The following is a 10985-nucleotide window of genomic DNA, read 5'->3' as shown; positions in this document are numbered from 1 at the left end:
TGAAAATTAAAAATTTTGTTTTGTTTGGAACTTCTGATATGTGGTTATGTACACTCTTGTACAGAATTTGATACACTGAAAGTTACACATGAAATCATGAAGAGCTACAACCTAAAAGCTCCTAACTCATTCTACGCAATTAATTAGTCATTCTAGCTACAATTCTACAACACAAATTTGACCGGCGATTCAGTGTTATTCTAGCTTTTCAATCTTCAAAAGAGAGAAATTGAATGAGTTACAACACTATATCATGGACAAAAGATCAGTTTACAGTATCTGCACACATTCCACCAAAAGGTTATATATCCGTCTTCAAATTTGATGGATGAAAGCTGCGTGCTACTTACATGAAATCGACGTCCTAGGCATATGTAATAGAGCTTTTTTCACACACTAGCAGCAACAATAGAAAGGTGCCGGAAAAGAAAAACCGCACCACAGAATTCTTAATGCTTGATGGGTTGTAGAGTGGAATAAAGAAAAGAAGTACGCCGAACAAGAAGGTACATCCCATGCATAAAACCACATAGGATAGCCAAGGTACTGTCCTCAACACGACGAATATACCCATCATGAAGGCCAATGACATCATTACCAATGCGAAACCCAACAAGGGTAGTGCAAACTTGAGGGATACCAGGATTAGCTTAAGGTCACCTAAGTGTGCCCAAATGAGAATCACCACACATAAAACGGCACTGTATAATGCCGCTGTGTTGCATAATATAAATGCTTTGAACGGCCATCTGTCCGGCAAGACAGCCATGCCTATGTTCGGGTCATTGTCGGACTGGTTGTAACCTCCCGGAAGGGTGAATCCAGCTGCAAACGTAACAGTAGCTACTAGTGTGGCTACTAGCATGTGTGTGTCAACTCTTTTTTTGAAACCATCCAACTCTTTCACGCTATTTGCTTTGTTCTTTTGCTTTCTAACTCTTTGTAGTTGCTTGTAGCAGCCTTTTCTTATTGATTGTGAGCTTCGAGGTGCATCCACATATCTCAAGGCCATCCAAGTAAGTCTCTGCAATTTTATAGTGCAATGAATTGTGTTGTTAAAATGGATACAAGAAAGATAACAGCATTAACAAATTAAACAAAAATGCAAACTAACGTGGTTCACTATCAATTAGTTTGATTTTCCATGTCCAACATGCATAGGATGTATTATAACATAAGCTAGGCCAGGCAAAAAAGTACTTGGTTGATCCAAAACATAACTAGGCCCAACAAATCAGACTGTTTAGAAAATCACAACCCAATATAATAGATACAAAGTAATTAGTTTGTTAGTTCACTCTAAGCTCCATAATCACACCAGTTCCGGATAAAGTTAATGTTAATACCGATTATTGTAATGATTTAATTTCATATTTCGGATGTGTTAAAGTTAACTCCATATATGTTAAGATCAAATGTACACAAGAATAAATCACGTACACGTGACTACCTAAATAGTAAAGAGAAAAAAAGGAAGTAATTTTAATAATGACTACTACGTACTGTATGTTAGTAATATAAAAAATGGTTAATCGATAACATACCGCTTCAAACGTGGGAAATGAATCGACATGGACCTCAAAAATATCAAGAGCTGTTAACCCTTTCTTGTTCTGCAACTTAGTGTTGCATCTATTTTCCCTTGTCAAAATATAGACTGCCCTCGGATGGAGGCCTCTGGTAGCCAAATGCAAAGGAGTATTACCATCTTCGTCTTTAAGGTTGATGAGTCTAGCCAATTCGGGCATTTTGATGAGATACAATACTAGTTTGGACTTTCCATATTTAGCAGCCAAATGAAGAATACTTTGACCTTTTTTATTGAGCAAGTTTTTGGTCATGTGTAACTTCTGAATGACCTCTACATTACCACTACATGCTGCCTTGTGAATTGGAAAGGAGGCTTCTTTGTCACATTCATATGCAAATTTAGGGAATTTGTTGAGCAAGTATTGAACACCTTCAATGTGACCTTTAAATGCTGCATAAGATAGTGGTGATTGACCATCATCTTCCACTAATTTTATTAGTTCATTGTGATTGTCTAGTATCAACTTCAAAATATCTGTATAAATTCAAATTCAGGAGTTATATTGCGGATAAAAAACTAATTACTCGAGTGTATTTAAAAAGAAAAAGTAGCTTGTTTTACTTTTAAGAATATTGAGTGGAGTCATGCTGATTTTTTTGACCAAATAATCAGTAGATAACAGCAGTATTAGGAATTAAATAAATCTACAAGAAAGTTAACATGGTCAAAAGTGTTTGCCACTCTTATGTCTTTTTTTTTAATCCTTTTCGCTTTAAACAATAACAATCCACTCTGAAAATTATCATCACTATCCAACTTTCTTTCCTCTCTACTTAAGCCCTTTTTGACAAAACTCGCGATAGCAGGTAGATTTTAACTAGCAAATAACCAAATAGTTGTCAAGGTAATGAGTAGCTATCAATGAGTAGTTTATATCTTATTTGATTTGGGCACACTTAGTTAACTTACCTAAATAGAAAGATAATTGTAAAATGGTGGGAGCATATAACGAGTATTTGACTAAAGTTTTAGAATGGTACTGGTGAGAGTGCAAGACTATATAAAGTGGGATAAGTATTTGACCATACTTATCCCACTTTATCAGTGCTTTGAGTGATCCCAACTGTGCTGCTTTCGCCGCAGTATGAAACGCAAGATCACCCATGTTGTTAGTTTCCCTTATAATGTCTTTGGTTAATGGCAGAAGTTCGGTGATTAACTGAGACTGACCTGATCCTGCTGCAATGTGCAGCACAGAGTTTTCGTATTCCTTACATTTCAGCTTTTCCAAGCTAACTTGTGATTTTAACATATCATCGAGTTTTCCCTCGACGATTAGCTTGTACATGGTTGCATCAATTGGAGTAAAATCTGGTGCGACATCTTTGCGGCTTGCTGACTGGCTGCTGTCGTCGCTGTTGTTGCTGTCGCTGTCGCTGTCGTTGCTGTCGTCTGTGCGAGTGGGGGAGAGATTGTTGCAGTATATTGAACTCAGGGATTGAATGGTGTTATTCATGGAGGAAACTCCTTGAACTACACCAATATTATTACAATTGGGAGAACTCATTTTCAATGTTTTTTTTTTAATTTTTAGTTCTATGTTTTCCCTTTTTCTAAGCTTTTAAGAGAGTGAGAATTAATTCACATATTCAGGAACTATATAAGCTACTCTTGAGTTTAAAAAAGGGGATTCCACCTTACTTGGTTACTCCACATATAGACTTACTTTTCCCTAGACAATTTTTATACGCCAATTATTTATAGCAATACTTGCTTATTAGTGTTATACTGTTATTCCTTGTACCACCAAAATTTATAGGCCCACTTCACCAAATATGAGGCATCTACATGTCTTTCCAGGAAATGCACATCATTGTCAAAAAGGAAGGCGATCAATTTCAATATTGTTTCATATTTTATGTAACAAATGAGTTTAAATAGACTCCTAAACAACATTGGTTTGTGAGTGTTAAATAAAGATTATTGACTAAAATCTTCGTTACGATAGTTTAGCTTGTTGATTCCATTCAGCTCATGCTTTGGTTGAAAGAATATTGAAGAAACAGATTCATATAAGGTAAGATATGATGCCTAGCTAATAAGTTCAAATAAAATAAATTAAAATAAGAGGATATTATAGCTAATAAGTTCAGATAGGATAATATAAGAGCTAATAAGTTCAGATAGGATAATATAAGAGCTAATAAGTTCAAATAGGATAAAATACAAATAAGATTATAGTTGATAACTTTAGATAACATAAGGGCTAATAAGTTTAGATAAGATAAACTCATTATTAATATAATAATTTTGATCTTCTGTCAAAAACAAAATAATAATTTTGTTGAAGGGAGCCCTTACTTAATAATAGCTTCATTTTGTTACAAGTATACACCATAGTAGTAGTTGATTCTTCATTTTGGTACCCAAAAAGTAAATTGGAGAGCACTATTATAGTAAATTTTTTGACCTCTTGGTACAAGGACCAATTTGATTCAGAGTAGCTTCATCTTAGTACAAGTTGGTATTATAAACGTTCAATTTAATTTCCTAAAAAAATAAAAATAAATAAACGTTCAATTTGAAACAAAACAACTAGAAAGTTCTATTATCGATTAATAAGTCACATCTACCATAAAAGTTTTAATCCCTAAAATCCAATTAAAGCAGCAGTTAAATGATTGCAAGAATGTAACTCTTTGTTGTATAAGATATTCGCTGTCTAATTTGTCATCGACAAGGGAAGAGAAAGAGAGCGAGAGAGTTTACAGAGACTAGGGAGAACATTAAAACAGAGATCAGAGACAAAATTAACAAAAAAAATTACATAGCTTAATTGTACGTACGGAATATAAATTATACTGATTTATTCATTGTTTCTTTAAGATGAAAACCTACAATCTTAACCAAAGGAATACATACAAAAGGGAATAAAAAAGACATGTCCTACGTATGAAAATAACGCTATTGTAGGGGAAAATAAATCTATTCTTAACTTTCACAATCTCTATGAATGATTCACATAATAAATTCAATTTCATCTAAAATAATTTAGCCCTCCTAAGTAAGAGACAACATGTGTTTTTCTATAATAAGTTGCAAATTCAAGTAGGTTACGCTTTTTATCAAAACAATTTAGTACATTAGGGCAACTCAATATAAGCTTCTCGACTACATTAACATGTCCTCCAGTAATTGCTTTGTGAATAGGATATGTACCATCGTTGTCTTTTATCATTACATATTCTGGAAACTCTTGTACAATGTAGCAGATTTCATCGTAACAACCGTTGTACGCTCCATATGAAAGAGGCTTCCATCCTTTATTGTTTGGTGAGTCGATGAGCTCAGGAAGGCCCTCCATGATTGCCTTCAACACAGCTAAATGTACACACGGACGTAGAGTTGTTAGTTGTTACAAATTAAATAAAGTTGAAGGTACATATTTTAAACAACTAGGTAGTTGAAAAATCCACAATATAAAAAGTTTAGCATTTTCTTAGGAATTGAAATTTGAAGTACGATTTTATTTCCAATGAAAAACAAAATGCCTATAAAAATTCAATCCCCAAGCAAAACAATAGAAATTGAAATAGTAAGTAGAAATAAGGCTAGTGAGATGGTATTAGATCATATTCCCTTCCTCCATTTTGCTGGAAAAGTGAAAATAGAAACCATGTATATGGGTACTTTTTTGCTAGAGGAGAGGGATAGAGCGTAAGGGATTTATTAAATAAAATTGGACCCCACAAAGTGGATTTGTAAGTGATAAATATGAATAAATAATTGCCATAAAATCATTAACACTTAAAAAAACGAAGGAAAAACTAGTAAAGCTAACGGTCTTTTGAAACTCACCCAGGTTCCTCTTCTCAAGGGCAATATGTGCAATAGAAACGTTCTTGGCATGACTGAGAAGATGCTTTCTGATGGATCGATCTAAACCCATTCCGGTCATGGCCCTAACCAGATCCAAGTAACCCTTCTCTATAGCAAGGCACAGCGGCGATTCCCCTTGGTTGTTGGCTTTGTATGTGGCCCTTGGTGCTACCTTAACCATGTAAATCGCGGTGTTCTCTTTGTTACCATCGACAGCATAGTACAAAGGGGTGTTACCGTAACGGTCAACCCCAAGCAACAATTTCTTAAAACTATTTTCGCTTTGCATTAATTCATCAATCATCTTTAGTGCCTTGGTTTGACCATGATAAGCAGCCATATGTAACGCAGTGCAATCCGTGTTATCCTTGTACCGTATTATGTCTTGATAAGCGTCGTCTTCCATGATCTGTGCGATCACGCTTAGTTTACCTCTCGCAGCTGCCTTAAAGAGTCTAATCCACTCTTCTTCTTCTTCTTCTTCATCATCATCATCATCATCATCCGAAAGCCCCATTCTTACAAGACCCAATTGTATATCAGAAGGTAGAAAGAGTTGCTTGTGTCGCCCCACACGCTCCATTCGGATACACAAATCTTGATACCCAGCTTGTTGCGCTAGATCAAACGGCGTCTTTTCATCATTATTGAATTGGTATATGACACTCGGCTCATTCCTAGCTAGAAGAGTCGCGGCATCTAAATGGCCGTTCTTGAGAGCCAAATGCAAGGGCGTGTCACCTTCTGCATTCCCTTCGCATAATGCATCCCTCAATATCTTAACATGGTTGTTCATGTCAAGAAACTCCATCATCTTCGATATAGTAGTCTCATGTCCGGCTCGTGCCGCGACATGGAATGCTGTATCTCCAACAGCATCCCCAATTTGGATTAGGGTCGGATCTTTGGTGAGGATTTCCACAGCTTCATCTGCTCGGCCTTCTAAGGCCGCCTCGAGGAGTTCATCAGCCCCGTACACCACTTCATTGTCGTTGTTGTTGCTGCTGCTAGTAGCGTTTGCTTTTGCTTCATTAGACGCCATCAAATGAAGGGTACAATATAGTTGATACTCTTGTGTTTTTTGGATGAAAATTAAAGATAGTTGTTACTCGTTAAATCTTTGTTTTGTTAAGTTTTGTTTGTTTTTGGATGGGCTAATGTTAGTTATATGGAGTGTGATGTCAATAAACCGCGTGAGTTATGTGTAGAATAATGTATATATAGTTGACTCAAAATTCAACTAATCCAATTTGGACAGACACAAAGCTACATACTATTTTCATAATTTTATTATATTGGTGGATTCGCTTTACTATTCTCCGTAAATTTTGCGAAACCATGTGCCGGCTTGTGCCAACGTGCATGGCCAACAACCCATGTAACTTTTAGGAAAAACTGTACGAAATAATCTCATCTTAGAGGTATCTGCCTAAAATAATTTTACCTTTGGGTTATTTTTAAATAACCCGACCTTTATACTCAATCCGCTTTAAATGGTCCTTGTTATAACAAGTTACATGACACGTGTCGGCATCTGATTGCTAAAAAAAAATTATAAATCAATTTTTTTTAAAGAATAAAATAAAAAAAGTTATTTATTAATTAATTAAAATAACTACCCCCACCAGCCCAACCACCTTCCATGGCCGCACAACCCCACTTGCCCGACTCCCTGCCTAGCCACCAGCGCTGGAGCGTCGCACCAACACCCTCCCCTCCCACTCACCAACCATGCTAGAGAGTGCGATTCCAGACCCCTTCCCCCATCCAAATTCCGACCCCTTCCCCCTTCTCGGTGCTGATTACAGCACTCTCCCCTTCCCCCGTCTTGATTCCGGCCTCCTTCTCCTTCCCCCGCCCCGATTTCGAACTCCATCCCCTTTCCCCATCTCGATTTCAACAATTTCGGCCGCCAGTTAGCAGCAGCTTCAAGTGATGGGGTTGGGGCTGTATTAGGGGTGGCTGGGGCTGGGGGTTGCCGGTTTTTATTTTATTTTTTAAAATTTTAATTTTTTATTTTGCTAAATTCAATAATTAATATAATTTTAAATTTTTGATGAATCACGTTGTGACACGTGTATTTTAAACTCCAATTTTTTTTTTTTTTTACCTATTTAATAGGTTATTGGTCACCTAGGACTATTTAAAGCGGATTGGCATTAAAGGTCGGATTATTTAAAAATAACCCAAAGGTGGGATTATTTTGGGCGGACGCCCCAGATGTGGGATTATTTCGGACAATTTTGCCTAACTTTTATCCCTCCATTAGAATTATTGAAGACCACCTTTCAACCTAGATGGGAGGTTTGTTTCACACTACGAAAGGGTGGATGAGATGTAAACTCGTGATCTTCTTGTCACGATATCTGTTGATATCGTACCGAATTACTAACTTAATCAAATTTAAGCAGATGGTTAAAATCCAGACATTGATTATACAATTTATAGTATAGTAGTTTAAAGTAAAAGCTAAATGTTAAGATATTTTTATTAATATAACAAAATGAAAAGTATTAAGATCATTATAGAGCAAATGTAGTACTTTGGGGGAATTGGGGATGATGATTCTCTTACCTTTTATTTCTACCTGTTAAAGAGTCTTCCTTGCTAATTAATCAGAGTCGATTGTGATTGAGTTGATGGTGCGAGATTTTAGTCCAACAGGTCAGGTGCATGCCTTCTCTTTATCTAAAAAAAATCAAAATAATAATTACAATAATTTGACTACTAAAGAAATTACGAACTAATTAGATGTGACCAAGAGCCACAAATCTGATCTTGTCTTTGACACCAATTTTTTTTAGCTCATAATTATTACAATACGTCACAAGATGTTTATCAATGAGAATATTTCCATCATCTCTAGAAGATTGTCCCATGTATACTAAAATAAATATCATTTTCAAATTGTCTCATATCATGCGGCCGTTTTGGAAAATTTTCTTACTTATAACCTCATTGGCTCTCTCTACCTCTTTCATTGTCAATTAATGGTACTTATGTAAACTAAACTTAAAATAGTCCGAGACAAAATTTTAGAGATAGAGGGAGTATAAATTAAACTTGTGCATAACTATCAAAAGATGCAAAATGTACCAAGAAGCATGTTCTGCATCCAATTATGGAGTCCTTCAAATGTTCCATTAAACAACGACTAATAGTATACGTGGTATGACTATAGTAGCTAGGCATTTGACTAATATCACTAATTAGCTGTCATCACAGTGTTAACTGTACTCAATTTAGTTATTATATAGTGTTCATTAAAATATGACTTATAGATTTGGATATAATTGACTAAACCACTATTTTTCTGTACGTACCCAGTTGATACAATTATCAATAAAATCACTTAGACAGTTTAACTAATATATACAGGAAATTTTGTCTAAAATAACCCTAAAGATAAGGTCATTTATAAATAACTACCCTTTTTTTTTATTTTTTTTTATTTTATTTTATTTTATTTGTGTAGAACTACCCGCAAGTTATGAAATGTTTAGATATCACTACCCATTAACGTTTTCCGTCCAATTAAGATGTTACCGTGGCCCACTTTTTCACTTTTCCCACCTAATTAACTCCTCCCAATTACCTTCTTTTCTCCTCTCTCATCCCTAATTAATTTTCTTCATCGATTAAAACTTGCATCAATCCATTTGAAATTTTCTTCATCAAGTAACAACCTTCTGCCACTCAAGTATTTTTTCATCAATCCATTTGAAAAATTTGCATCCTCTTCTACCAGATGCAGCATCATAAAATTTACAAGCCAATAAGAATCTTCTCCCAAGGTTTGTTGTAGTCCATGATGTCTCCGATTTTGGTGGAATGCCACAATTGCACTTGTTTGGATGATATTGCAAAACAGAGTGGTATGAAGAATTAGACATCCTACCAAGTACAATGACCAATTAGTAATTAAAATGCAATTGAATTCAATCTCAGCTCAAAGCCAAAATAACCGAAACCCTGAACTCAATTGAACCCCCAAACCCTAGAAATCAAAACCCCCAAATTTATTTGAACCCATAAACCCCAATCCGAATCACTAATTTAAACCCTAATTATGTTAATTGCATTCAATTAAAACTTGTAAACAAATACAACAAACAATGAATTAAAAGAAAAGTGTGAAACATTACCTGAATTACTGAGAATTTGGGTTCAATTGCTTGATCATCTTCTCTCGAATTTTTTGAGTGAGAATGGAGGAAAAATTAATTAGGGAGTAGAGAGGAGGAGAGAAGGTAGTTGGGGGGAGTTAATTAGGTTGGAAAAGTGAAAAAAGTGGGCCCCAGTAACGTCTTAATTGGACGGAAAACGTTACTGGGTAGTGCTACTCAAACGTTTTCAAACATGCCGGTAGTTATAAACAAATAAAAAAATACGGGTAGTTGTTCACAAACGACCCTATCTTTAGGGTAGTTCTAGACAAAATTTTCATGTTTTTCTAAAACTACCCTAAAGATAGGGTCATTTGTGAACAACTACCCGTTTTTTTTATTTGTGTAGAATTACCCGCAAGTTATGAAACGTTTGGGTAGCACTACCCATTAATGTTTTCCGTCCAATTAAAATGTCCATGGCCCACTTTTCACTTTTCCCACCTAATTAACTCCCCCCAATTACCTTCTCTTCTCCTCTCTCCTCTCTCCTCCCTAATTAATTTTCTTCATCAATGAAAACTTGCATCAATCCATTTGAAAAATTTTCTTCATCAAGTAACAACCCTCTTCCACTTAAGTATTTCTTCATCAATCCATTTGAAAACTTTGCATCCTCTTCTACCAGATGTAGTATCATAGAATTTACAAGCCAAGAATCTTCTTCTAATGTTTGTTGTAGTCCATGATGTCTCCAATTCTGGTGGAATGCCACAATTACACTTGTTTGGATGATATTGCAAAGCAGAGTGGGATGAAGAATTAGACATCCTACCAATTACACTGACCAATTAGTAATTAAATTGCAATTGAATTCAATATCAAAGCCACAATAACCAAAACCCTGAACTCAATTGAACCCCCAAACCCTAGAAATCAAAACCTCCAAATTTATTTGAACCCATAAACCCTAATCTGAATCACTAATTTAAATCCTAATTATGTTAATTGCATTCAATTAAAACTTGTAAACAAATACAACAAACAATGAATTAAAAGAAAAGTGTGAAACATTACCTGGATTACTGAGAATTGACGTTCAATTGCTTGTTTATCTTCTCTCGAATTTTTTGAGTGAGAATGGAGGGAAAATTAACTAGGGAGGAGAGAGGAGGAGAGAATGTAGTTGGGGGGAGTTAATTAGGTGGGAAAAGTGAAAAAAGTGTGCCTCAGTAACGTCTTAATTGTACGGAAAACGTTATTGGGTAGTGCTATCCAAACGTTTTCAAATTTGCGGGTAGTTCTAAAAAAAAAAAAAAAAAAAAGGGGTAGTTGTTCACAAATGACCTATCTTTAGGGTAGTTGTAGAAAAAAATTTCAAACCTATATTTGGATGATAAAATTAGAATAACATTTAACACCAAATAATTTTTATATTTTTCTTTATCATGTAAAATAAATAGCCATCA

The 10985-nt window shown here is 35.2% G+C and overlaps 2 protein-coding genes across 2 annotated transcripts; both read right to left on the bottom strand.

The window, feature by feature from the left end:
• Window positions 1-6: 6 nt before the first annotated feature.
• On the bottom strand, window positions 7-3416 carry LOC110710403 (protein ACCELERATED CELL DEATH 6-like). Its single transcript, XM_021888697.1, has 3 exons — window positions 2762-3416; window positions 1545-2065; window positions 7-1024 (listed from the first exon to the last, which is right to left on the bottom strand). Exons 1-3 carry the CDS (start codon window positions 3096-3098, stop codon window positions 365-367), a joined length of 1518 nt encoding a protein of 505 aa, XP_021744389.1. The 5' UTR covers window positions 3099-3416; the 3' UTR covers window positions 7-364.
• Window positions 3417-4378: 962 nt separating this feature from the next.
• LOC110710384 (ankyrin-3-like) lies at window positions 4379-6680 on the bottom strand. Its single transcript, XM_021888674.1, has 2 exons — window positions 5390-6680; window positions 4379-4912 (listed from the first exon to the last, which is right to left on the bottom strand). The coding sequence occupies exons 1-2, from the start codon at window positions 6450-6452 to the stop codon at window positions 4569-4571; spliced, it is 1407 nt and encodes a 468-aa protein (XP_021744366.1). The 5' UTR covers window positions 6453-6680; the 3' UTR covers window positions 4379-4568.
• Between the last annotated feature and the right edge of the window lie 4305 nt (window positions 6681-10985).

The sequence above is a fragment of the Chenopodium quinoa genome, unplaced genomic scaffold (assembly GCF_001683475.1).
Source record: "Chenopodium quinoa cultivar QQ74 unplaced genomic scaffold, ASM168347v1, whole genome shotgun sequence".
In the NCBI taxonomy this organism is placed as follows: domain Eukaryota; kingdom Viridiplantae; phylum Streptophyta; class Magnoliopsida; order Caryophyllales; family Amaranthaceae; genus Chenopodium; species Chenopodium quinoa.
The sequence above is the reverse complement of the archived record's forward strand: the minus strand, read 5'-3'. Positions and strand labels throughout refer to the sequence as shown.

Bases quoted from the DNA above. Each gene is read 5' to 3' on its own strand.
- LOC110710384 (XM_021888674.1), bottom strand. From the start codon at position 6,452: ATGGCGTCTAATGAAGCAAAAGCAAACGCTACTAGCAGCAGCAACAAC. The intron at 4,913-5,389 runs GTGAGTTTCAAA...GTGTACATTTAG, and splicing joins CCTTGAGAAGAGGAACCTGG to CTGTGTTGAAGGCAATCATG.
- LOC110710403 (XM_021888697.1), bottom strand. From the start codon at position 3,098: ATGAGTTCTCCCAATTGTAATAATATTGGTGTAGTTCAAGGAGTTTCC. The intron at 2,066-2,761 runs GTCAGTCTCAGT...GAATTTATACAG, and splicing joins GCACATTGCAGCAGGATCAG to ATATTTTGAAGTTGATACTA. The intron at 1,025-1,544 runs GTATGTTATCGA...ATAAAATTGCAG, and splicing joins CATTTCCCACGTTTGAAGCG to AGACTTACTTGGATGGCCTT.